This window comes from Barbatula barbatula (assembly GCF_947034865.1).
Source record: "Barbatula barbatula genome assembly, chromosome: 22".
NCBI classification, from domain to species: domain Eukaryota; kingdom Metazoa; phylum Chordata; class Actinopteri; order Cypriniformes; family Nemacheilidae; genus Barbatula; species Barbatula barbatula.
The window spans coordinates 19,144,749-19,169,301 of record NC_136785.1 but is presented as its reverse complement, the minus strand read 5'-3'; the positions used below and the strand labels follow the sequence as shown (position 1 = coordinate 19,169,301).

Sequence of the window (24,553 nt, the reverse complement as noted above, 5' to 3'; positions counted from 1 at the left end):
TACAGCTGCTTTGTAACAATGAAAATTGTAAAAAGCGCTATATAAATAAAGCTGACTTGACTTGACTTGACTTCAAAAGAATTGTATTTAGAGTTAGACTTCTGAGAAATGCTAAGATTTTAAAGTGCAGCAACACCTCCCCCTCTGCCTTTTAAACGATGTTTATAATAATAATCTTGGGGGACTATTTAATTTAAAGTAATATAATCATCTGGCTATAACCATGTTTCTGCCAGACAGAGCATGTCTATTTTATGATCTGTCATCATATTGTTAATAAAAAGGGCTTTATTAGAGAGTGATTTAATATTTAGCAATCCGAGTCGTAACAGTTGATTATCTTTATTTTGTTCATGTTTAATTTGTTTAACGTTAATTACATTTTCTTTGAGAGGTTTACACATTATTTTATCTTTGCTAATCAGGGGGACAGACACAGTCGATATTTTATGAGGTTTGGGAGAAGGTATTATCGCATGTTGTGCATTTTGTGTATTCTGCGACATGAGACTGCAAGCAGACCGTTGGTTATGCCATTCTGTCTGCTTCATGACCTGGGCCCCAGTGAGTCAAGTTTTCCCTTTCAGATTTTGTGACATATTTCTAGACTGGGGGAAAGCACCAGCCCAGGGGGGATGGAGACCGTCACTTTTCAACAGGTCAGGTCTGCCCTCAAAACTAAAACTATTCCAGTTATTTATAAAAAAGATATCATTATGTAGACAGCTAAAGCAAAAGCTCTACTACGATCATGGAACAAGAGACTTACTTGCTCTGAAGGAAGGAGAAAACATGAGATTGATATCAGAAATTAGCTGGAAACCAGCTGTAGTGGTTAAAAACCAAGGTCATATCTGGTACAAACTCAGGACGGAGAAGTGTACAGAAGAAATCGAAAACACTTGCTCAAGACGAAAGAGTCAAATTAACAGAATTCACACCTCCAGGATTCATTTCAGCCTGTGATCAATGACGTGTTCCAGAGGAGGTGCCTACAAATTCAGCAATAACAACACATGAGCTGTTGTCTGCAAAACCTGAAATTGAGGCAGAAGTGACATGTTCTGGCAGAGTGGTTGCCAAACCAAGTTTGAAATAAGTTTAACTTTATCTACTGTTTGAATAACAGTTACTGTTATTTAGAAAAAAAGAGATGTCGTGTATGTTGGTTCTTACCACTAGATGGTGCTCTGTATTCAAATATGCTGGAGCCCTACAACAGGAAAAACGAATAAGAAACACAGTGTGTGGTAAAACAGCTCATGTCGTCTCTTTAGTAATATATTTAGACTCTTAACCTAAGAAGCCTAGACAGCTGTTAAGAGTTAACACTCTGGTCATAATTACTAACACCTTTTGTTCTACTTTTTGCAAACTACATTTGCATGGGTCAACATTTTTTTGTGTTAATTTTTGTGTTTGTTTTGTTTTAAGATAACTTTGAACACTTCTCAAAGTGCCACGTTATCATTAAAGGGCCAATGTATGAAATTTAGCAGCATTTAGCAGCATCTAGCAGTGAGGTTTCGAATTGCAATAAATGGCTCACTCAAGCACTCACACCTGCATTTCAAAGTTCTACAGTGAATGAAACAGGACTAAGCTAAGTCAACGTATTTACAATGCATGCTCTGTAGAGCTTTCCTGTTGCTCAAAGGTTAGAGCATCGTACTAGCATTTCCACGGTCATGGGTTCGAACCCAGGGATTGCACATACTCAGAAACAAAATGTATGGTAATAATGCAATGTAAGTTGGTTTGGATAAAAGCATCTACGAAATACGTAAATGAAAATAGCCAAAATGGTGATTATCAGGGTCAAGCATGTTTGGAAAATAGAAAAAATAGCTCAGCTGGACAATTTTAAAGAACAGGCCCTGTTGGTAAATGCTAACGTTTACACTTCTTTTCAAAGCTAAATCTTTTATCAGTGTGTTCCCTGTGATCAAACCTTTGCTTTTCTGGCGCGACACGACTGAGTTGGTATGTTAGAACTCTTTGCCAATACCATTTACCTGAATCATAGATTACTTCAACTCGTTTATTATACCTACTAATATAAAAATTTAATTGGTATCACACTTACAATTTAGTGCAACACGCTACCGACTGAGCTAGGGGAACTGTGCCAATGCCATTTTAACTGAATAGAGAATGTGAAGCTACTTCTTGCCACGTTGAATGTTGCCCCATCTTGCTAGTGCGGTCAAGTCAAGTCAAAATAGCTGTGGCCTGGTGGTCAGGGCATTGGGCTTGTGATCAGAAGGTTTCCGGTTTGAATCTCAGTGCCAGCAGGTCATGACTTAAGTGCCATTGAGCAAGGCACCTTACCCCCGATTGCTCTGCTCTGATGTGCCACTGTAGAAGAAATAATAACCATTACTTGTAAGTCACTTTGGATAAAAGCGTCTGCCAAATGAATACATGTAATGTAAATATAAGTATGGTAGGTCGGTCTAGCTGTGTTGTTAACTGCAATAGCATTATGCAGAGTTGTTCAGGAAAATCCCCTGGTTCTATCGCTTTAGATTTATTCATATATCAAACAAAACCAGTAACAACATATTAAAACAATAAAAGCAGTGGAGTATGATCCTCCCAAGATGGCAAAGCCACTGCAACATGCAACATTCACATTCTCTATATAACAACTTTAGTTGGTCTCATGTTTTACATTTCCACAACAGTAACATTGTATAATATGTATATGTATTTTGTCTGTATACTGTATATACAAAAATTATATTGGTGTAACTTATAGTTAGTATCAGTGTATCATGTTTCCATACAAATTTTGCAGCTGCTGGAATTGCCCTTTAGTGGACAACATTAGTACAACATGTTGTAGTCCATCTGCCATTTTGAGTTGCTGCCTGGCGCTGTCTACAGGGAGAACTTGGGGTCGTTGTTGGTTTGTCAGAGACCCCTAAATTTGTCCACGAAGGGCAAAAATGATTTGCGAGAAAACCCCTCAAGTTTCTCAGGAATGAAACATTCAATATGCAGATAGAGAATCTAAATATTTTTACACTGGAAAAATGTTGTCAGACAAAATTGGAATTGGTTAGGCACAAATGGTTCGGAAACACAAGTCGGATCAGGGTTTGCCATTCCGAACCGTACCACTGTACTGAACTGAACCGAACCATACCGCTTAATAGAAAAAAGCCTATATATGCATTGGAAAGGTACATGCTTTCAACCCTAAAACAGAACAGAGAGGTAAAAATACACAGTGAATGAGAAACACCTGGAAACACTAAGGCAGGGCAACTGTGAAAAGAACTTGAGGACAAAATACTAGTACTAACCAAACTTGCCTTACTATAAACATAGGTGTCTGTCAGTTATGATATGTCATGAGAATGTAAAGATGCAGAATAAATGTTACAAATATTTTTTTACAATTAAGTAATTTCAGAGAAAATTGTCTCAATACTTTTGCAACCGATTGTATCTGTATGAAAAAACTGACATTATGGTTGTGTTCTCTGCTTCCTTTTCATTTGTTCCTCTATTCAAACCATCACCTCCATGTACTACCAGTACGGCTGCATGACAGCATCTCAGAAGAAGGTCACCATTACCTCATTTTTGACTTGTGAGTTTTTCTCATCAACTTAGACATAAAAGATTATCATTCTAAACATGAGTGTTCCTGTAAATAATAATTAAGCTATAGTCTACGATGAATAGCTTTTCTCCAATGGACATTTAATTAATGCTATTACTATTTTTGTGTGGTTCAGAGTAACAGGTGGTGAGCTGTTTGAAGACATTGTGGCCAGGGAATATTACAGTGAAGCAGATGCCAGGTATGTGAACACTTATGGACTGCTTTATATGCATGAACCGAAATAAAAATTCTTGACTGAAAGCCGAAACCACATATAAATAAACATTTTCCAAACATTCCGAATGTTCAGAATGAACAGTTTTCCTAAATTGTCTTGCTTTACAAAGAAAAAAATAATTACAAAACTAGAATTGAAAAATAAAAAAATGTCAGCTAGTGGTCCCCTGCCTCCACCCAGTGCTTTCTTGTCAGCTCTCCACTGTCCAGCTCTCCACTGTCCTGACAGGGCAGATAGGACAGTGACAATAGAATGCGTTGCAACAAGATATGATTGGTTGCGAACCGGTAGCTAGCAGTGAGACACTAGTGTGTGCGGACTATGTGAGAATAAAATGATTTGTGAGATTGCCTCAAAATAGACTTAGCCTATGTTATATAAAACAATCTAAATACATATAAACAGTTGTTCATCTATAGCACAAGAGAAGCATAAAATAAACTAAAATAAAACTTTTTTAATGCTCTGTGTAGCAGTGCGATGCTGTAAAAGAGCAGCAGGTGGATCTCCTAAATACAGCAGCCACCTTCTGATGTGAAGCGTCATGTGTGTACAGACCAAACTTCCCTGACATTTACAAGAAACGACAGAAAATGTGTCGACTTTAGGGTGTTGGATGTGTTAGATGATAAGATTTTGAAAACCAAGTTAAAACATGGATATGTACTTAATCACAATAAATGCTTATTACTTTTGACCACTAGGTGGTGCTTTCACCAAAGTGATGATACATACCAAGTTTTGTACATAAATATACTTAAAAGTGTCTCGAAGATACAACCACATGGCCCTTTTTGGCATCCATGCCATTGGCGATGTATACAAGAATCGTTTAACCAATAAAAAAGCTTTTCATATATTTTAATTAGGCTATATACAAAATTCAGTGCAAACCCGACAGCTTTTACGTTTAGGCATTTGGCCTAACTTTTATCCAAAGCGACTTACATAGCATTACCCTATACATAGGTATCTGCAATCCCCTGGGATTGAACCCACAACCTTGCATTGTTAACACAATGCTCTTACCACGGAGCTACAGGAAAGCTTAACAAATAATATTATGTTAATTTCCTCATATGTCACAATTATTTTAATGCTCATTTAATGTGTTATATCTCTTTACTACTGGCCTAAAATTTTACAAGTCCTCTTAGAACATGACCTTGATGAACCATACAAAGTTTCGTAATGATACACAATTGCGTTTGTAAAATACTGCATTTTACGACAAAATTCCAAATAGAAAATATTGGTGACTGATGAATGACAGAATGTTCTTTGTTTTTTTATGAGGTGAAGACTTTATTTAAAATAATTAAAGGACTATTTGTTACACATTTGATAATCAACTATGTACTATCAAAGGCAACTAAGATTCACATAAACTGATAGAATACTCTAATGCAAAGGCCTCTGGAAAGAGATTTGGTTAGTATTATTTATGGTGTAAGCAGTCAGGTGGTGGCACGTCTTTCACTGGGCAGAATGGGCTGTGCTGCTGGGGAGAGAGTTGAATTCTGTTCAACAGCCTTAAACACAAAGCATTGTGGGATGCTGATCTCCTAAGGCACCAAAAGTGTCCTACCACTCTGGAACAGGCAGACAAGGACCGTAATTATGTGCAGAAAGATCCTTAACACAGATGAAGGTACCTTGAAGTAATGGTTTGCTCTCCTGAGCTCAACCTTGTTGCAGACATTTGTTGCTGCCTTGCTGGACGGTATACTTTGAATGTGGTTAATCTGTTTCCATCTCTAGTAGAGATGCAGAACAAAGAGTGTCTGTTGAAAAGGTGCTTTTAACCTTTTTCAGATAAGGAAGAGATTGCATTGGGCACTTCTCTGTTCCAATGCTGTAATTGGCTGTTGCTGTAAAGGGGGCTCACTCACCATTCCTTCTCTGTGTGTAACTCTGTTGTGTTAGCTTAAAGGATGTGTTGATTTAATCTGTTTGCCACTAGGTCTTAGTGCATGTAAACTGATGTAGGAGGGTGGAAAGAGGAGAGTGTAGTGTACTGATACCCCAGGTAAGGTTAAGGCTGTTTGTTTAGGGTGTTAAAGAAGTTTTATATGAAGTTATATGCTCATTTCAGTGCAGTGTGCTGTCAAGGCTCCAACCTGGTCAGATTTGCTGTTATGTATGGTTGTAGTGGCGGCTGTTGTAAAGGCAAATGAGGTTGCTGTATGAGACTTGTTGGCCTTTATGAGTGTCACATCATCGTCTTTTTTCAATTTATTTTAATTAATCAAAATAGTTTTTCACACATCTCATCCACTGTTTGTTCTGAGCCACGCTGCTGCTTTTGGGGAGTCAAGTCATCTCAATGACAAGATGATATTACTTGTTACAGCCACAGTTAACACTGAAGGATGCAATTCTCCTAGCCAGTCAAATGGAGACAGCCATGGGGCAGTTGCAAATGCTTGATGTGGCATCAGTGCACAAGATTAAACCAGCTCAATGTGGGTTGCCATCCCAGTCTAGTACAGTCCAAGCACAATTGTTTTCAATCTGGATCTAGCTCTCATTTGGCTAATGTTCAAAACTGCCCTGCAGCAAAAGTTAAATGTAAGAATTGTGGAAAACTGGGACATTTTGCCACCCGGAGAAGAAAGTGCAAGTTCTTTATGCTCCTAAGGTTAAGGTTCTTGACATATAAAACGTGCTTAAAGTGAATGGGAAACTGAAGCAGTAAGCCTTGTTCCCATGGAGCTTATAGTAGACACAGGTTCCACAGTTTCCATTCTCCCTCATTACCTCTTTCAGTAAAACTGAAGAGGTATTTTACCTCTTACTGTAAAAACAGTAAAAGATCTAGGCGTTATATTAGACAGCAACATGTCATTTTGAAATCACATCTCAAATGTCACAAAAACAGCCTTTTTCCACCTCAGAAATGTTGCCAAATTACGAAATATTCAATGTGTTGCTGATGGAGAGAAGCTTATTCATGCATTTGTGACCTCAAGAATTGACTACTGTAATGCACTACTTAGTGGTTGTCCTGCATCATCAATAAACAAACTATAGTTAGTTCAGAATGCAGCTGCCAGAGTTCTAACCAGGTCCAGAAAATACAATCACATAACCCCAATGTTATCAACCCTTCACTTGCTACCCATTAAGTATCGTATTGACTTTAAAAAAAATTTAATCACTTATAGAGCCTTAAATGGTTTAGCCCCTACCTACATAACAGAGCACACTACAACCCATCATGCTCTCTAAGATCTCAAAACTTAGGCTGTGCCCACACCGGTCCCACATATCTCACAGAGGAGATCGGGAGTTTAAGAGTATGAGCAGCAGGACTGTTGACGAGAGAGGACCGGACATTTGTTAAGTTTGTATTGATGTTCTTGTGGCCGGCAGTCTAACGTGAGGTGGCTGCCCGTCTTTTACTTCTGTGTCATTGTTTGTTTATTTTGATTCAAGTTTGTTGTACGTTCGCCGGTTCCGGCCTCCTTCCCTCCCTTTTATGGATCTTCATTACATTCCTTCCTCCCGGGTTTCGGCACCAATGTAATTGGTTTGCTTGCTCCCAGCCTCGGCGGACCTATCCCCTGGGGGTATGCACCGACGAGACGAGTGAACGGAGACGGGAGCACTCGACCAGAATGAGAGCTGGGAGAGAGGAAAAAAGAAAACATTCTTGTCCGGTTCCCTGACATGCTTCCACTCTGTCCTCAACCAGCTGGGAAGCAGCCCAACCCGCAGCTCTGCATCAGTCTGCCAGAGAGGCGCTCTGAGCCAGTGCCCACGAGGAGGCTGCACCCCGGCGCAGTGAGTGTCACTACAGTGGGCAGGGGCCTGAGATCGGTAAGCCAAGTTATGGCCTCCCTGCTGTCCCCTAACACAGACAAGGAGCTGCTCAGAGCAGGAGCTCTGTGTTCAGTCCGAGTAGAGGCACAGTGCGCGTACTGGACACTACAGGGAGAGGGTTGGGACTTCCTCCCAGGGGGAGCGCCTGCAGGTTCCCCACCTGGTCCTAGGCGGGAGTGGTGGGGACTCTGTGCATGTGGCCAGGCTAGGGTAGGGTCTAGCCCACGTGGGGTACCCGCAACTCAAGGCACCCTCTGGATATGGAGAGTGCATGCTGATCCCCTACCCTCCCAATGGAGTTGAGCGCTGACAGGAGAAGGGTCTTCATCATTAGAGAGAAAGACCAGGTTCTCCAGGGTCTCGAATGGGGCCTTACGCAAGCCCACCAGGACCACGTTAAGGTCTCATGAGGGTACAGAGGGTGGATCGGGGGTTTAGCCCTCCGCGCGCCCCTTAGGAATCTGCTGATCGGGTCGTGCTGCCCCAGCACAACACAGACCAGGACACTCTGTGCTGTGGGAAGCACAGCAGGGCAAGAAGAGGCGCCACTTATAGCGACAGTCGCCTAGTGGTTGGTGCTCTTGCCCGAGTGACAGTGCTCGAACCAGGAGCCAGACATGAAGGTCCTAGAGGTCCGATCTAGGGTGCCAAACCATGCCCAGTGAGAGCAGCCTCCACAACCTTCGTAAAGGCATGGGGAGGCAGGGCCATACCAAGGGGGAGAAGGCTGTACTAGGATACTTGACCCTTGAGGGCAAACTGAAGTAATGGTCTGCCTGGGGAGAATCGAGAGATAAAGTATGCGTCCTACTTGTGCCACGAGAGCACACTCCACCTGGGGTACCGACATAGCCCTTAGGTGCTCCAGAGTCGAGGGAAGTCAGGGCGAAGGTGCTGAAGGGGCGTTGCCGGTATTCGTGAGCTCTTCATGCACTGCCGGGAAACTGGCACCGGGGCGGAATGCGGTTCCCACCTGTTCTGTGTCCAGATACCAAGTCGTGAGCTGTGGGGAAGCCACAATGCTCACCGCGGTCAGGGAAAGCATGGCTGACATCTCCATGGCAGCCTCGACCTGGGCTCGACCAGTCGTAGCCGGGAGCTGCAAGTAGTCCTCAGCGTCTGATGTGAGGATGTCGCCACCCGATGCTGCAACCGAAATCTCATCACATGTCTGGTGATGCCCATAGGAGACCGGTTCGGTAAGCGTGACAGGGCCTGACAGTCCATGGCAATGCAGCAATGGATTTACGGCTACAGGGACTCCCATTTCACCACCGTCGCTTGCTGCCGCAGTCGGCTTGTTAGCCACTGTCGAGCAGGAAACAAATGGTGTTGTGGCCAGGTCCAAAGCGAACAAGGCCACCCATGACTGCAATACAGTTAACACGAACGCTACTTCTGCAGGCTGGCAGACTTATTGGCAGATTTAATTTGACTGTCAATAAAAGTTTTATTACTTAATTTTTTGAACTAAGCTGCATTCTTAAAGAAAACAATTTTTAAATATAACTGCTTTTGGTATCGTTTTCAGCCAAGTGCCTCCAACATTTTCGATTTCTGCCCAGAATTTTTATTTTGTTTATACTGCACTTGTATTCTCTGCCTCTCCTCTTGCTTTGGTTTTTCCCCATTACACATTATACAGCTGCTTTCATGGTGTAACATTAAAAGGACAGTTCACCCAAACAATTTACATTCTGTTATCATTTCCTTACCCCGAAGTTGTTCCAAGCTTGTGTAAATGTCTTTGCTCTGTAGAACATAAAATAAAATATTTTTTAAATATGTGGCAAACTAAACAGTTCTGGGGAAACCTTGACTTCCACTAGAGTTTATTTTCCTACTCCGGGGTGCGAATGACGACATAACTCGCTGGTTAACCACTATAGTAGAATGCATCGTTGGGGAAATTAATGATGTAGTTACGACTGTTTCCCCAAACCGTAGTAACTCTGTCGGAAACGCAGCCCTGGTTGTCAACCCTCACAAAATACCCTACAGGAATCCTGAAGATAGCAGTTCTATATTCTATATTCATGCAGGGTATTTATTAAAGGGCACGGTTTGGTTACAAACATTCTTCCAAATACATTTATTTGTGTTTAGCAGCATACTTAAGTTTGAAATTAAAATCGGTCCACAGCTTTTATGAATCTGATTTCATTTTTCCCTATTATTCTGCCTCAGATGAACTAGTAAAGCATAAAGCATATCTGTTGTATTTATACAGCATTACAACATATGGGTGTTTCTGCAACCACAGGTACTTTTAAGACCCAGCAGTGAATGTTATTGTAGAAAAGTTCCATGTAAGGAAGGAAGGAGGCAGGAACCGGAGAACATAAAACAGACTTTTAATAAAATAAACAAACACCAAAACAAACTTAAAATGCCAGCTGTTCCCTCACGGTCAACTGTCGGCCACACAAACATAATAAAACATCACATATAATCCAGGCCTGTCCTCTCTCGTCGTACAGTCCTGTCGCTCTTCCTTTTCTGCTCCCGGAGCTCCTCCATTAGAGATGCGAGACCGGTGCAATGCGCAGCTGACACTCATTATCACTCGCATCATCTGTGGTTCCCTCACGGCTCTTGTCCCGCTTGGACGTTAGAGTTATACAGGTTATGGTCATAAGCTTATGGATGATTATAACTGACAATTAAGGAAAATCCCAAATTCAGTATCTCAGAAAATTTGAATATTACTTAAGACCAATACAAAGAAAGGATTTTTAGAAGTCTTGGCCAACTCAAAAGTATGACCATGAAAAGAATGAGCATGTACAGCACTCAATACTTAGTTGGGGCTCCTTTTGCCTGAATTACTGCAGCAATGCGGCATGGTGTGCAGTCAATCAGTCTGTGGCACCGCTCATGTGTTATGAGAGCCCAGGTTGCTCTGATAGTGGCCTTCAGCTCTTCTGCATTGTTGTGTCTGGCATATCGCATCTTCCTCTTCACAATACTTCACAAGAAAATTTCACAATCCTCTCCAGGGTGCGGTTATCCCTATTGCTTGTACAACTCTTTCTACAACATATTTTCCTTACCTTGCCTCTCTATTAATGTGCTTGGATACAGAGCTCTGTGAATAGCCAGCCCCTTTTGCAATGACCTTTTGTGTCTTGCCCTCCTTTTGTAAGGTGTCAATGGTCATTTTTTGGACAACTGTCAAGTCAGCAGTCTTGCCCATGATTGTGTAGCCTACAGAACTAGACTGAGAGACCATTTAAAGGCTTTGCAGATGTTTTGAGTCAATTAGCTGATTAGAGTGTGGCACCATGTGTCTTCAATATTTAACCTTTTCACAATATTCTAATTTAGATTTAGAGATACAGAATTGGGGATTTTCCTTAGTTGTTATTTATAATAATCAAAATTAAAAGAAAAAAACATTTGAAATATATCAGTCTGTGTAATGAATGAATATAATATACAAGTTTGACAAGTGGAATTTGTGAAATAAATCAACTTTTTGATGATATTCTTATTATATGACCAGTGCCAGGTGCATTTATGTAAAAATGTGTCATATGACCCTTACAAATCTATTCACAGTGTCATTATACATCTTAAAAATAATATAATTAAAGATCAATGTGATTTAAAATATAATTAATGCAATATATGCAAAAATAAGATGATTGAATTACATTTTGACATTATTTCATATGGAATTGTTTTAATTCACAGCATCTTAAATTGTTTTGTATTAATTACAGATAATATTTTGGATTTTTTTAAATAAACATGCCTGTCACACACTTTTGAGTCCTTACCACAATAATGTGAAAAAGCTTTTATTTTTACATTTTATTAGACAAACACAACATACCAAAAAATATTTATTGTGTGTCCTGTCCATACAGCTTAGTAACCCTGTACTTTGAACTACACACAAAAAATGTATATTCAGATGCTAAATGTCAAAATTTATGTAGTTGACCTTGCTAGCTGCCAATTCGCAAAGATTAAATTTCCGCAACATGTCTTTACTGCAGCACATTTTTAAGGTTTACTGTATATTGAATCACACATGTAAAAATAACATGTTCCAGATTAAAATCTTAATGACTCCATGCTATTTTGTTGACCTTGTGTATTTCAGACTCTGATGATTAAAATTCACAGAGGTTGATTTTATTTTATTTTGGAGAGTCAAAGGGGCCCAGTTGCAAAAACACCCATATACATATACAATACTATACATTTAAAAAGTATGCAATAAAATAACTACCAAGAGTAATGCAAATTTGTATTATTTATTTTGCTTTTGTATGTAGCCATTGCATTCAGCAGATTCTGGAGGCAGTACTTCATTGCCATCAGATGGGTGTTGTGCACAGAGACCTAAAGGTACATTTCAGTATTTCAATAACTAATGTTTTAAACTTTTCATACCAGTTTTATATACAAGTATCATTGAGTTAAACTTTGTTTGTTGTGAACGTTTGTTTCCATGTTTTTAGCCTGAGAACCTGCTATTGGCTTCCAAATCCAAGGGCGCAGCTGTGAAGTTAGCTGATTTTGGCCTTGCAATTGAGGTTGAAGGGGACCAACAGGCCTGGTTTGGTAAAGCCTGATCATTTTGCCAACATACAACATTATATCAATACAAGAAGAGCGGGATTATGGGTATAACACTGTGTCTACACTGCGTTCTCCACTAGACCGCGCAAGAAATGCTTTGTTTTTTTGTTCCATCACATTGCATCACACCACCTGCATCCAGTGTAGACACAGTGTAAGTATGGCCACAATCACAGAGCAAAAATTTCAAGGCAGTTTATGTAAATCCTAAAAAGACAGCCATATCAAATAGAGAATGACACAGTGATAGACATATATATGCTAGAAATACACTGACAGCATGCTCTCATGTTATAATCTGAAATGTGCTGGATCTCTTTTGCAGACCTTGAATTTTGTGGGAAAGTTCATCATTACACCTATTTCCCAGTGTAACGGTCACCAGCTGGAGTGCCCTTGAAAACCACCAGAGGGCACTCCACATCAAACTTATCATTCACTCACAGACTACATTTCCCATAACTCACTACCCGGACTCATCAGCACTGATTTCACACACACCTGCATATCATTCACATTCACTCTATATATACCATGTGCACTTATTCACTCACTGCGAAGTCTTGTTTTGTTTTATACTGCATTTCTGAGCGTTTCCCTGGTTTATGGGTTTATGGGTTTATGGGTTTATGGGTTTATGGGTTTATGGGTTTATGGGTTTATGGGTTTATGGGTTTATGGGTTTATGGGTTTATGGGTTTATGGGTTTATGGGTTTATGGTTTTTTGGTTTTTTGGTTTTCTTGCCTTGCTTCCCGTTTACGCTTTTGCCTCTGGTCCCTGCCTGTTTTGTCTGTTTGTTGTTTTCTTTGTTTCTTTGTTTGGACTGCCTGCATGTGCATGACCCTTGCCCGTTATCTGGATTACGCCTTTGGATTACCCTTCTAATAAAGCTGCATCTGGATCTCACCCTCAAGTCTCAGAGCAGTTCATGACACCCAGACACACATCGTTTGGACATTAGGTGGCATTAAAATAAGGCCTTTCACATATTCTACTGTAAATCCCAAAACGTAGCAATCAGAGGAATTTCAACCAACATTTTTCTTCTGGATACTTGGGTCTATATCTAAAACAATGCAGTTTAAAAAACTGCATGTTTAAACATTGATTTTTCTTATACTTTTTAAAAAGCCTTCTATCCACTTAAGATTCACATGCAAAAAGAATACCAAAACAAACTAAACTAAGGTTTGTTATAAAGACAGTATATTATGGTTATGTATTACTGTATACTGTACTTTGGGTTATGGAAACAAGAGTACCATGGTGAATATACAATACTAACATGAACTGTGAATACAAGATGAATATGAATATCAAACCTTCATGATAATGCCGCCCAGCCAACACACTAAGTGCCGGTTGTGATTTTCAGGTACATTACTTTTATTTCACATGTTGCATCCCATGCTCATGGTTTCTTTTGCGCTTCAATGAAGATGGCGCACCACCGCAATTTTCTATTTAAAGCACTGTATAACGTCTGACAGGACATGATGGTAGTTTTTCTGAGGTGAAAGACTTTTTACTTCGTATCAAATAAAAAAATAACAACGATAGAATAATGATATTGACATTCAGTCTGACAACATCTCACCTAAATGCAGATATTGAATTGGGACAGTGAGCGCTCAGCTCATTACCGCAGGCATCTGCAGCTTTCACACAGGTCTTTCAAAGTAAATAGCCTCGCATCAGAAAACATTTAGAATGATGTTTTCGGTCACAGGTCGTCTTTCTCCGATCTGCAGCAGATTTAAGCTATTCACGGGCTTCCCCAAAATCAAACTGGAGCCTGCCGTGATGTTCCATCACCCAGTCATGTACTGTAACAGGCAACACCTATGGGACTCGTCCGAGGAGAATATCCACTGGGTGTCTGGATTTCTGCCCGAACATCAGAAAGTAGGGTGATTCACCAGTGGCCTGGTAGGGCGTGGTATTATAACAAAACACCAACTGTGGGAGATAAGATACCCAATCTCTTTTTTTGTGAAACAGCGAGGCTAGGCAAAAGATTATGCAAGTGTGCTATCACATCTTTAGACCTCTCAACCTTATACAAACTACTAGGGAACTACTGTCCCGTTCACATTTTTTGTGCCCCCAATGCGATCTGAGTCATTTTAAACTGAGTATCTGCCGATCCGATACTTTTAATGTCATAGTGCTAGGTGCACACTCCAGGTATATAAAGGTTATTAAAACATTACAATTTAGCAGTTCAGCTTGATCCTGTATTATACTAAAACTAATCTGACTATTTTAGCAAACATGAATGAGCAGTATATACTGTAATACTGCTACTCAAATAGCAGTATTAGATCATTATTCATACTGTCTACACTAGCGCGTTTTCATTAGAAAACTGAGTTTTCAATATGCTCTTCATCCACACTAGCGTTTCCAAGCAAGTAATTCCAAGTGCACAGTCCTCAAAGTCAGTTCATACACAATAAAACACATTTTATACAAACATGCAGTTTTTATAGTTCTCGTTAGCCGGCTGTAAAAGTGCTGATCCCTTTCTGTCGGTCTCTCGACGATGAGTCGAACGGACAGATGGGGTTCCCTTTCTGCCGGTCTCTTGACGTTGTGTCGGGCCTAACAGAATGGGGTTTGACTTGAGAACCTTTCATCTCCTTTTATACTTTGAAAAGGCCAATGAACTTGGTGAAGGTACGGCACATGCCCATTCATTCACCTTTTTGTTCAAAGAGCATATTTCTAAAAGAGCAAATTCTCCTGCAAGCATGCACATGTCGCCAGGCACATATCTGGGTCTCCGGCATGCTGAAGTACCCTAGGCTAGAAAGGTAAATCAAGATGTCTTTGAAGTCTTGCGCTTAAAGGGACTATATAGCTATATCTTCAATTATGATTCATCTTTATTTAATTTGTAGATTTGCAATGTTATGTATTATTTGATTACTTGAATCCATTTTTTATACCTTTAAAGGTATATATACAGTATCTTATTTTAATTTCTGCTTTGCTCTGTTGTTTTCTTGGTGCTTTTACTTGTAGCTTGATTATTTGATCTTATTTTTATTTGTCAGTAGTCCCTTTTCTCTGAACATAGCACAAACCGAACCGAAATCATGACCCTAAAACTGTGACGCAAACCAACCCATGAGTAATTTGAACCGCTACGCCCATAGTGCATACGCATATGTCCAGACATCCATTTTTAGTGGTCTCCGAATTTATAGTGGACATTATTGAGTGCACTCATTCAAACCCATGATGCATCATACAAACCAGTGTACAATCGATGTACACTCACGTCTAACTGCTAGACATCTATATTGATGCTCGGCAGAGTGCATGGTGTTTGTAGATCATTCTAATAAAGCAAAGTTAATGGAATTGATAAATAAATGAAGAAAAAATCTTCGGGAGAAACCAGTCTCGTCCAGGAGGGCCAGATCCCCTCTGACGTGTCACTGCTGCACTCAGTGACTGATTAAAAGTTACCGAGTAAATGCCATAATCTCTAGTTAGGGATGGTATATGACATTCATCTAGGCCTAGCGTAAACTCTCCCTACCTCGGGATGGGCATTCCAAGGTGGGGAGAAGTGCAGAAAGAGACTAATTAGCATAGCTCCTGTAAATGTATTTATTTATTTAGCATATTATGCATTATGTAAAAGCTTGGCTGAAAATATGTGTCTTTAATGTAGATTAAAATTGAGAGAGTGTGTCTGACCCCGAATAATATCCGGAAGGCTATTCCAGAGTTAAGGTGCTACGTCTGAGAACATCCAACCCACTTTGTTGGATTTAGTTATTCTTGGTGTTATCAAAAGTCTGGAGTTTATTCTCAATCCTCTTGGAATAATATTCGCTCTGATAGTGTTGAAATGTGAAGACGTAATCTCAGTTATTTTTCTGTTTTATAGGCAAGTTTTATAAATCTATATCATGTAACATATCAATGTGTCTGCAACAATAATCTACTCATCTTCTTTTTTGGAGTATGAAAAATATCCAGTGCCCATGTTTACAAAATAGTAAATAGTCCCCAAAATACGTCTCTTGACAGCAAATTGTAGGACGATCCCTTCCCGTCCTTAATCTGCATATTTGCTACTGGGGTATATGTCCATAAATTGGTGCTCTTTGGATACAGGATTTTCTTATTCGTCAAAAAACACATCACTCCAAGGCACTACGATAGTATTATCAAAATTAAAAAGCCTTTATCTAAAATCACATCACACGTCCACCATCGCGTTGCGGCTAACAAGCCTTCATCAGAGTGTCAAACTACAAACACATGCCAAATCCCTTTAGACAACAATTTAGTCACATGACATGACACTCTAAACAAATTATTTTTCATAAATATAACAACTAATATAATTCACATTACTTAGTAACTGTGACAATTTTTTTTATTTCTAATCCGATGTAAATTTTTACACTGAAGTCCATTTTATGATTTCCTGCCTTCTTTTTCCCTTTTCTGACATCAGGCTTTGCTGGCACACCCGGTTACCTGTCCCCTGAAGTCTTACGGAAAGACCCTTATGGAAAAGCTGTGGACCTGTGGGCATGTGGTAAGTGTTCTATATTTTTCCATCAATATATAGGGGTTGGACATAATTTGAACATCAGTAAAATAGGTGATATCTCTTTATTAAACCTTTCATGAGTGAATTTAGATTTTTCTCATCAGTGTCTTTTTATTGCTCTTCGGGCAATTTTTTGTTACTAATTTTCATGTCCACTTGTCACTATCACATGATGTCACAAGATTGTGAGAGCTTGTCTAGCACCATATGTTGTAGATCCATGAATGAGGGCTCAAATCGACTAGTTTATTTAGGAGAGGTGTGCAATGTCTTTTATATGTGATTGTGTACACAATGTTTATTGGGTGGATGAAAAATCTGGTAAAAATCCAATTGATTTAACTTTGCTAAAAACTTTGAAGGGCCATACATCCAAATGAGGATTTCATAGAAACTTATAGGTTACAACATTTGAAGGCTCTGTAGGACAACACCTCAAAACAGAGTGTAAGTGTACCCATGGGGTGGGAGAGCCACTCGAAATTGCCCCATAGAAATACAATGGTGAAAAGTCTGCCCATGAAACGGATTGTTTATCCTTTAAATTATCCTTTAATTATTTGTGGTAAATTTCATAGGGATTTTGTATTGAATGATTTTTAGTATTGAACAATTTACCTTGCATTAGAGACAAAGGGGCAGGGTCATTATACTTAGGCAGCCATCTCTCAACTTTTTTTCGGGTGGTGTCCAGGGAGGCGAACAGGTCCGCCTGTGCCTGCCAGTACTACACCCAAATGAGCTGTACTGCACGGGGGTGGAGTCGCCACTCTCCGCGGGGTGTCGACCGACGGGAGAGTGCATTGGCTGTCTGTTTCAGGTTGCCTGGGATGTGTGTGGCTAACAGAGACATAGTCACCTATTGACTCCAAAGGAGGAGGCGTCGGGCGAGTTGTGATAGCTGCCGTGAGCGAATACCGCCCTGGCGGTTGATATATGCCAGCACGTACTTGTCCTGCACGAGAGGTTGCAACCTAATCAGTGCAAGTAGCACAGCCGAAAACTTTAAGCAATTGATGTACCAATGCAGGCGGCGGCTCTTCCCCTGACTTGCCTGTTGCATATAGCACCTCAACCATGCAGGGAAGCGTCTGTCGTCACCAAAAAAGGTAATCGAAGACCAGAGGGTTAGGGTGCGTTGGCAGAAAGGAGTGATGGGAACATGCCTGCTGCCGGTGAGCCACGCTCTCCAGGGAACTTGCCTCTTTAGCCAGTGCTGGAGCGGTCTCATGTGCATCAACCTGAGGGGGACCACCCCTGCGGAGGATGCCATATGTCCCAGAAGCATCTGAAATAGTTTCAGGTGGGTGCTGCTTGAAAAGGTTCAAGCAGATTAGCACTGACTGTGAGCATGGAGACATAGTCGTGTTCCATCCCAAGAAAAAATATGCTCTGCACAAGGGAGAGCTCTTTTCTCGGTTGACCTGTATGCCCAAATGGTCTAGGTGCCAAAGCACCAGGTCCCTGTGTGTACACAACATATCTTGCGAGTGTGCCAAGATGAGCCAGTTGTCGAGATAGTTGAGTATGCACACGCATACACAACATATCCTGCTCCCTGCTTTTGTTTGATGGCCACCGTCTGCTTCTTTACCGTCGAGAACTGGTGGGAGAAGTCCTTGACCATACTGTACCTGAGGACACTTTTTGAATATCTGTACTATCCTCAAGTATATATTTTTGGCAGCTGCTTCTAAAATGACACACCAGAAACAACTCATAAGCCTCGGTGTGTTAATTAGGGGGACATCCACAACATTTTGGGAGAAGGAGAACATTTTGTTTATTTTTCCCATCTCTGATTTAGTTATAAGCCAAAGATCTAATTAAACGTTGTATTTGTTTAATCGATAAAATAAATGCCCAATCTATCGATTATCAAAAACATTGTTAGTTGCAGCTTTAAATGTAACCCCATTTATGTCTTGCAAAAACCTTTGAGATGTTGAAGTTAGATTCTATGTATTTCATACACGCATTGACCAATTTTTGTGATCGTTTCATAGTTTAGTGTAATCATTTACAGTATAGACCTGTGTGTGCGTGTGCCGTGTTTTCTAAAGATGATGCAGTTCTGACTGTGAGTACAGACATTTGTATTGCATTTAATTCCTTATCCTTATTAATTTTATTTGTATTATTCTTTACTATTTTCATATAAGTAGTTTTTAGTTATACATAATATCATAATTTTTTTACATTACTTTTAATGAATGTTTGTCGAGTTATCCTGGAATTTCTTGCTTTGTATTTGGTCATTCTTGCTGCTTTGGCAGTAATTATTCAGTTTGATTCAATCAGATTGAATTCCTTATGGACTGCATATACAATGCTGGGCTTTGAAGATACATTTAAATTAGTAATTAGTAATAGAAATGTATAACGCTATTTAAATGATAGTTTCTATATTTACAATATTATTACTAATTTCAAAAGTAACACATTTATCCTAAAATTTAATTTAAGATATCTGGGGCTGGTTGCGAAAACTAATTACTTATTAAAAACTTTTAAAATACTTTTTAAAGCCTAGTATAGACTGATTGCCCTTTGGTTACCCTTGTGAAAAATAAATATACTCAAATGTTTTTTGAAATACATTTATTCCATGCTTAATATAATGGAAATCCATTTACATATTATGTACATAATGAAAATACACTGTGATTGTATTGATGATATACAAAATTGGTATACTTAAAGTCTGCTTAATTGGAGCAATTAATTTTGTGCAGAAATGGTTGTGAAATCCGACTAAATGATTGCACCTAGACAGCATTCATTTTTTGAAGGGGAGACAGAGATCATTAAACTCATTTAATTTTACACTAGCTTTAGGCAAACAGGTTTCCTATTTTCCTAATAATTTGAGTGAAAGGCGTCGTATTTAATGCATTTGATTTTTTTCCTCAAACATTTTGTCAATTATGTTGACGTTGATTGAATCGTTGTATGCCGACATTCTTTACTTGTTATGGAGAAATTTAAATTTGAGATCTTGAGGTTACATCCGTAACCAAGACGTTCCCTTTCTGTCAGTCTCTCGACTTGTGTCGAGACTGACAGAATTAGTTTCCTGTCCAAACCGCCACAGTGTTGCACTGACCAGACTGGGCGAGTCACGAATGAGTGTACTCGCAAATCGGAACCATCCAGTGGTGTAGTTAGAAATCAATTCGTGTGACCACGGTGAGAGGTTCTTACTACCGGCCGTACAGGCGGTTGCCTTGTTATTCTAGAGGCAAGTAGGCCGACCAGGAGCACTTGGAAGCGCTACCCCCTCGCCTGAGGGGGGGGTCTACGGAGACCACATCCGACACCAGTTTGACGCCAGTACGAAAAGGCTGGATGCAGTCGAACCCAGAGAGGAACTCTGAGCCAGTGCCCAAGAGGAGGCTGTACCCCGGCGGAATGAACGTCACTACAGTGGGCATGGGCATGAGATCGGTAAGCCAATTGATGGTGTCCATGATCTAGTGCGCCAGTCTCTGTTTGTAGACAGCCTCTCTGCTGTCCCCTGACACAGACAAAGAGCTGCTCTGAGCGTCGGGAGCTCTGTGTTCAGTCCAAGCAGAGGCGCAGGGCACATACTGGACACGACAAGGAGAGGGTTGGGACTTTATGCTCCTCTTCCCTGGCCCTGCACAGTACTTGTGTGATGGGGTTCACTGGGTGGTCCCGGGTGGTTGCTGGGCAGCAAGCTGTGCGTAAAGGCATCTGTGCTGAGGGGGGCTTTGGTCAGGGAGTACCCAAGCAGGCAATGGGAGGTGTGTAGGGAGGCACACAGGACCACCTGTGCTTGACCGAACTGCTCCCAATGAGTATGACCTGTTGAGAAAACATGTCGGCTGTCTGATTGAGGTCGTCCGGGATAAAAATGGTTCCATTCCTGCATATCCACTGGGTAAAGCTTCCCCTCGTCTAACTGCTTCAGTGAAGCAAGGATGCAGCTCAATCTGCCGCAGTGTAAGCCCTCAGCATCAGCGATGACGAGAACTTACAAGCTTTGGAAGGGAGGTGGCGGCCGTCTGGGGCACAGTTGTACCACGACAGCACGCACTACCGGGTGTACCGACATAGCTCTTAGCTGCTCCAGAGTTGAGGTTTCTTGAAATGCGGACATGTTGTATCCACGAACGGTACCTCATCATCCCGAACTCTTTGTAAGTCGCTTTGGATAAAAGCATCTGCTTAATGACTAAATGTTAATGTAAATCATGCTGGGGACCCAGACATGTGATGCAGGTATTGTGCCTCGAAAATGGGGCAGACGCACCAATGACTACAGCGGCGAGACGGCTATAGGAGAATTTGCTCTTTTAGAAATACGCTCTTTCAAGATTCCTCTGATCACCTACCAAAACGCCCAGTGGAAGTCACAAACGCCATGACGAGTGCCGCTGCTCTGCGTCATAGACCCACTAGGAAGAATCGAACAACGCTCAGCATAGGCCTTGCAGGTTCCGAAGAACAAATAGGTGAATGAATCGTCCTGTCCTATTCGTCAAGTTCAATGGCCTTTTCAAAAGTATAATCAGAGATGATAGGTTCTCAATTCAAACCCCATTCTATCAGTGTCAACACAACAGCGAGAGACCGGCAGAAAGGGAATGTCTTTTATTAACCTTAAAAACACAAAATGCTAAAAATGTTGGCATTATAAAATCAACTTGTACTTCATGAAACAAAATAAACTTCCATTTTAATGAATAATATTATGCAGTAATAAACAATATGTAATGACTGCAAAATATTTTGTCACAAACTCAACTGACGAGCAGTAATTGCAAAAAAATTATGCGTTCCATTTTCTAGATCCAATAATTTGGCTATGCCATGCTCTACACAGTTATGTGTGTGTTCTGTAGTCAAGTCAACTTTAATTATATAGCGCGTTTTACAATTTTCATTGTTACAAAGCAGCTGTACAAGAAAACATATTGACTATAAGCAAAACATATAAGGTTATGCAAGTCAAAGATCTTTTTGTCACACCCCAACTAACGTCACTTAATTTTATTGAGTTATATGGTTGTGTACATTTAATCCCGTTTTGTAAATTTCAATTGAAAGCGCTAATTTTTAAGTCTTCTGGGTTGTCTCTCCATCCATTTTTCAACTTCAGGTGTGATTCTCTACATCCTGCTCGTTGGATACCCACCATTCTGGGATGAAGACCAACATCGGCTTTATCAGCAGATTAAAGCTGGTGCCTATGATGTAAGTTCAAGCATTTTAAAGCTTAATGTAATAATGAATTACCAAATGAAGTGACAAATATATCATTATATTTGGATAATTTCTTAAATCCACAGTTTCCTTCACCTGAGTGGGACACAGTGACCCCAGAGGCAAAAGATCTTATTAATAAGATGTTGACTATTAACCCATCCAAACGCATTACTGCCGCAGAGGTACTCAAGCATCCATGGATTTCAGTAAGTTTTACAACTGAATGATATTTTCTGACCTATCCAATAGAGAAAACTATTTCAAAATGTTTTAATATTTTGGAGCTTTTACTAAAATACATTTAATTAAGCTAATGTTGTCTGCCAAAAAAACAATTTTATTCAGTTTGGCTAATTTTCGATGACAAATTATGTATTTTAGAAGAATATCGTTGTCAATCTTTTTTTCTATGCAAGTAAAGGATGATTAAAGTTATGAAGTTTCATTGAAATAATTATTGAATTACGGCATAAGTATAATTCTGTGAGTATTTGTACCAATTTTGTAATTGGGTAATTGAAAGGGGTCAAAATCATAGGCATGGGTCAAAGAACAGGTTATCCATCCAAACACAAAAGCAAGAAAGTGGTAACTACAGCAATAGAAAGGTAGACAAAAGGTCATTCAGAGGACAGGCAAAGACTATAACCAGACACCAACGAGACTTTGCAATGACAGAGAGAATGGACCAGGTTCAAATAAACAATTATCAAGAATCAAACAGCTAGCACCCCAATGTGACAGCAGCTCCTTCAAGTCACATGATGTTACTATCATCCACCCTATTAAAATTAATTTAGTATTTATCTATCGTCGCTCGGGTCAGTTTGGACATTTCTTGGAGGAGTTGGATGTACTTCTGTCTTTTTTCATAGAGGATGGTACTTTTCTAGTGCCACTTCAACATCCAAAAAAAAAAACTCCTCCCCCTGGTTATCTGATGTTCTTCCTGAGCATTGCTCCAGGCTCAAGTCTGTTGAAAGTGTAGCAAATCAAAAGATCCCATTGACCTCTGTCTCGATCAGTCTTTCCTCGCTTCTTTCTCCACCAATATCTCCTAAAACTCAGTACTGCAACTCTAAAATCAACAGCTCGCCTGATACTCTCTTCAAAACCTGTCCTTCTAATAACCCCACTACTTGCCCACTATATGCTTACCCCAACCATCTCCTTCAGACTCTCTCCATCATGCATTGAAGCATGAAACTTTCTTTTGTTGATTATCACCATTATTGAGTTTTGTGTGATGACTTTTGATTAAGTGTGTTAGTAATATTTGTGATTAACTGGCAGTAATACTTTACACCTTTCTTTTGTTAATTGTCACCATCGTTGAGATTCATACACAGAATCTTGATGTCCTTGTTTTTGTGAATTAAGGTGACCTATAGATTAAAACATATCCAAATAGCTGCTGCAAGACAAAAAGACATCAAGCTACAAAATTGGATCTAATTTCTGAATCAAACTGCCACACAATCTCACATCATCTATGACTGCAAGAAGGCTTTCTCTTGACTTTCTTTCTTTAAACTACTATGACTCAGACGCAGACAGTTAAAGCAGTCTGTAACAATGCAGAGGTCAAGAGCCCAACTAAAAGAAAGACTCATCCCAATAACAGTGACTTAACATTCATTTTTTAAATGACAGAATTAAATGTTCCTCAAACATTTACTTAAGCAAAATCGTTCTTAAAACATTACAAATGTCTTAGGAACGTTTTTATGCAAACTTTTATCAGCTGAAATGTTCCCGTCTTTCCTTCACATCAAAGGGAGTGCATTCTCTTTGGACATTCTGAAAGTTTTAAAGGCTTGCCTCAAGTTTGAATGGTTATACAATGGTCATACTCAATAAAAGTAATATGATCTAATGATTTTAATTAAACATAACTAATGCTAACTTGACTTGCCAACTTAAAATGGTATGTAAATTCAACTAAACCTGTTAAGATTCAACCTGTGTAAAAACTGCAACTGTTTTCCATGCAATTTTCTAGTAAAGTCAACTATTTGAGTTAATAGTTCAAAAGGCAATTCGAGAGACAGGCAGAGATTAATGGACTACAAAAAAAAACGAAAATCTAGTAGATTTGACACCAACAAGACATAGCAATGTCTTAGAGAATGGTCAATGTTTAAATAGACACTGACAGCGCCCTCCACTATTACTGGCACCCTTGGTCATTTGCTCTTTTAGCAATTATGGCTTTCCAGCGAAACGCCCAAGGGGAGTCATACCAAGAGGCTTAGTCCGCTGATCTGCGTCGTATAGTCCAGTAGTACAGCGAGAGATAAGGCACTTTGCATATAAAGATGCTCAGCAGGTTCCTCAGCCCAAAAGGTGAATGAATGGCCGGCCATCTTCCTTTTATACCCATATGTATGGGGCGGAGACTGGCGAGTCATACCATTCAACAATTTCATTGGCCTTTTTAAAAGTACAATCACAGTTCTCAAGATCAA

The 24,553-nt window shown here is 40.0% G+C and overlaps 1 protein-coding gene across 2 annotated transcripts in view; it reads left to right on the top strand.

The window, feature by feature from the left end:
- camk2a (calcium/calmodulin-dependent protein kinase II alpha) overlaps positions 1–24,553 on the top strand; it is a gene marked incomplete at both ends in the record, with an annotated part of 150,689 nt that overhangs the window by 57,089 nt on the left and 69,047 nt on the right. For both annotated transcript variants that reach the window (XM_079486586.1, XM_079486585.1), the window contains 7 exons: positions 3,547–3,601; positions 3,750–3,815; positions 11,966–12,038; positions 12,152–12,254; positions 16,755–16,838; positions 21,979–22,073; positions 22,169–22,291. In XM_079486586.1, the coding sequence (XP_079342712.1) occupies positions 3,547–3,601; positions 3,750–3,815; positions 11,966–12,038; positions 12,152–12,254; positions 16,755–16,838; positions 21,979–22,073; positions 22,169–22,291 (599 nt within the window). The remainder of the gene's footprint in view (positions 1–3,546; positions 3,602–3,749; positions 3,816–11,965; positions 12,039–12,151; positions 12,255–16,754; positions 16,839–21,978; positions 22,074–22,168; positions 22,292–24,553) is intronic.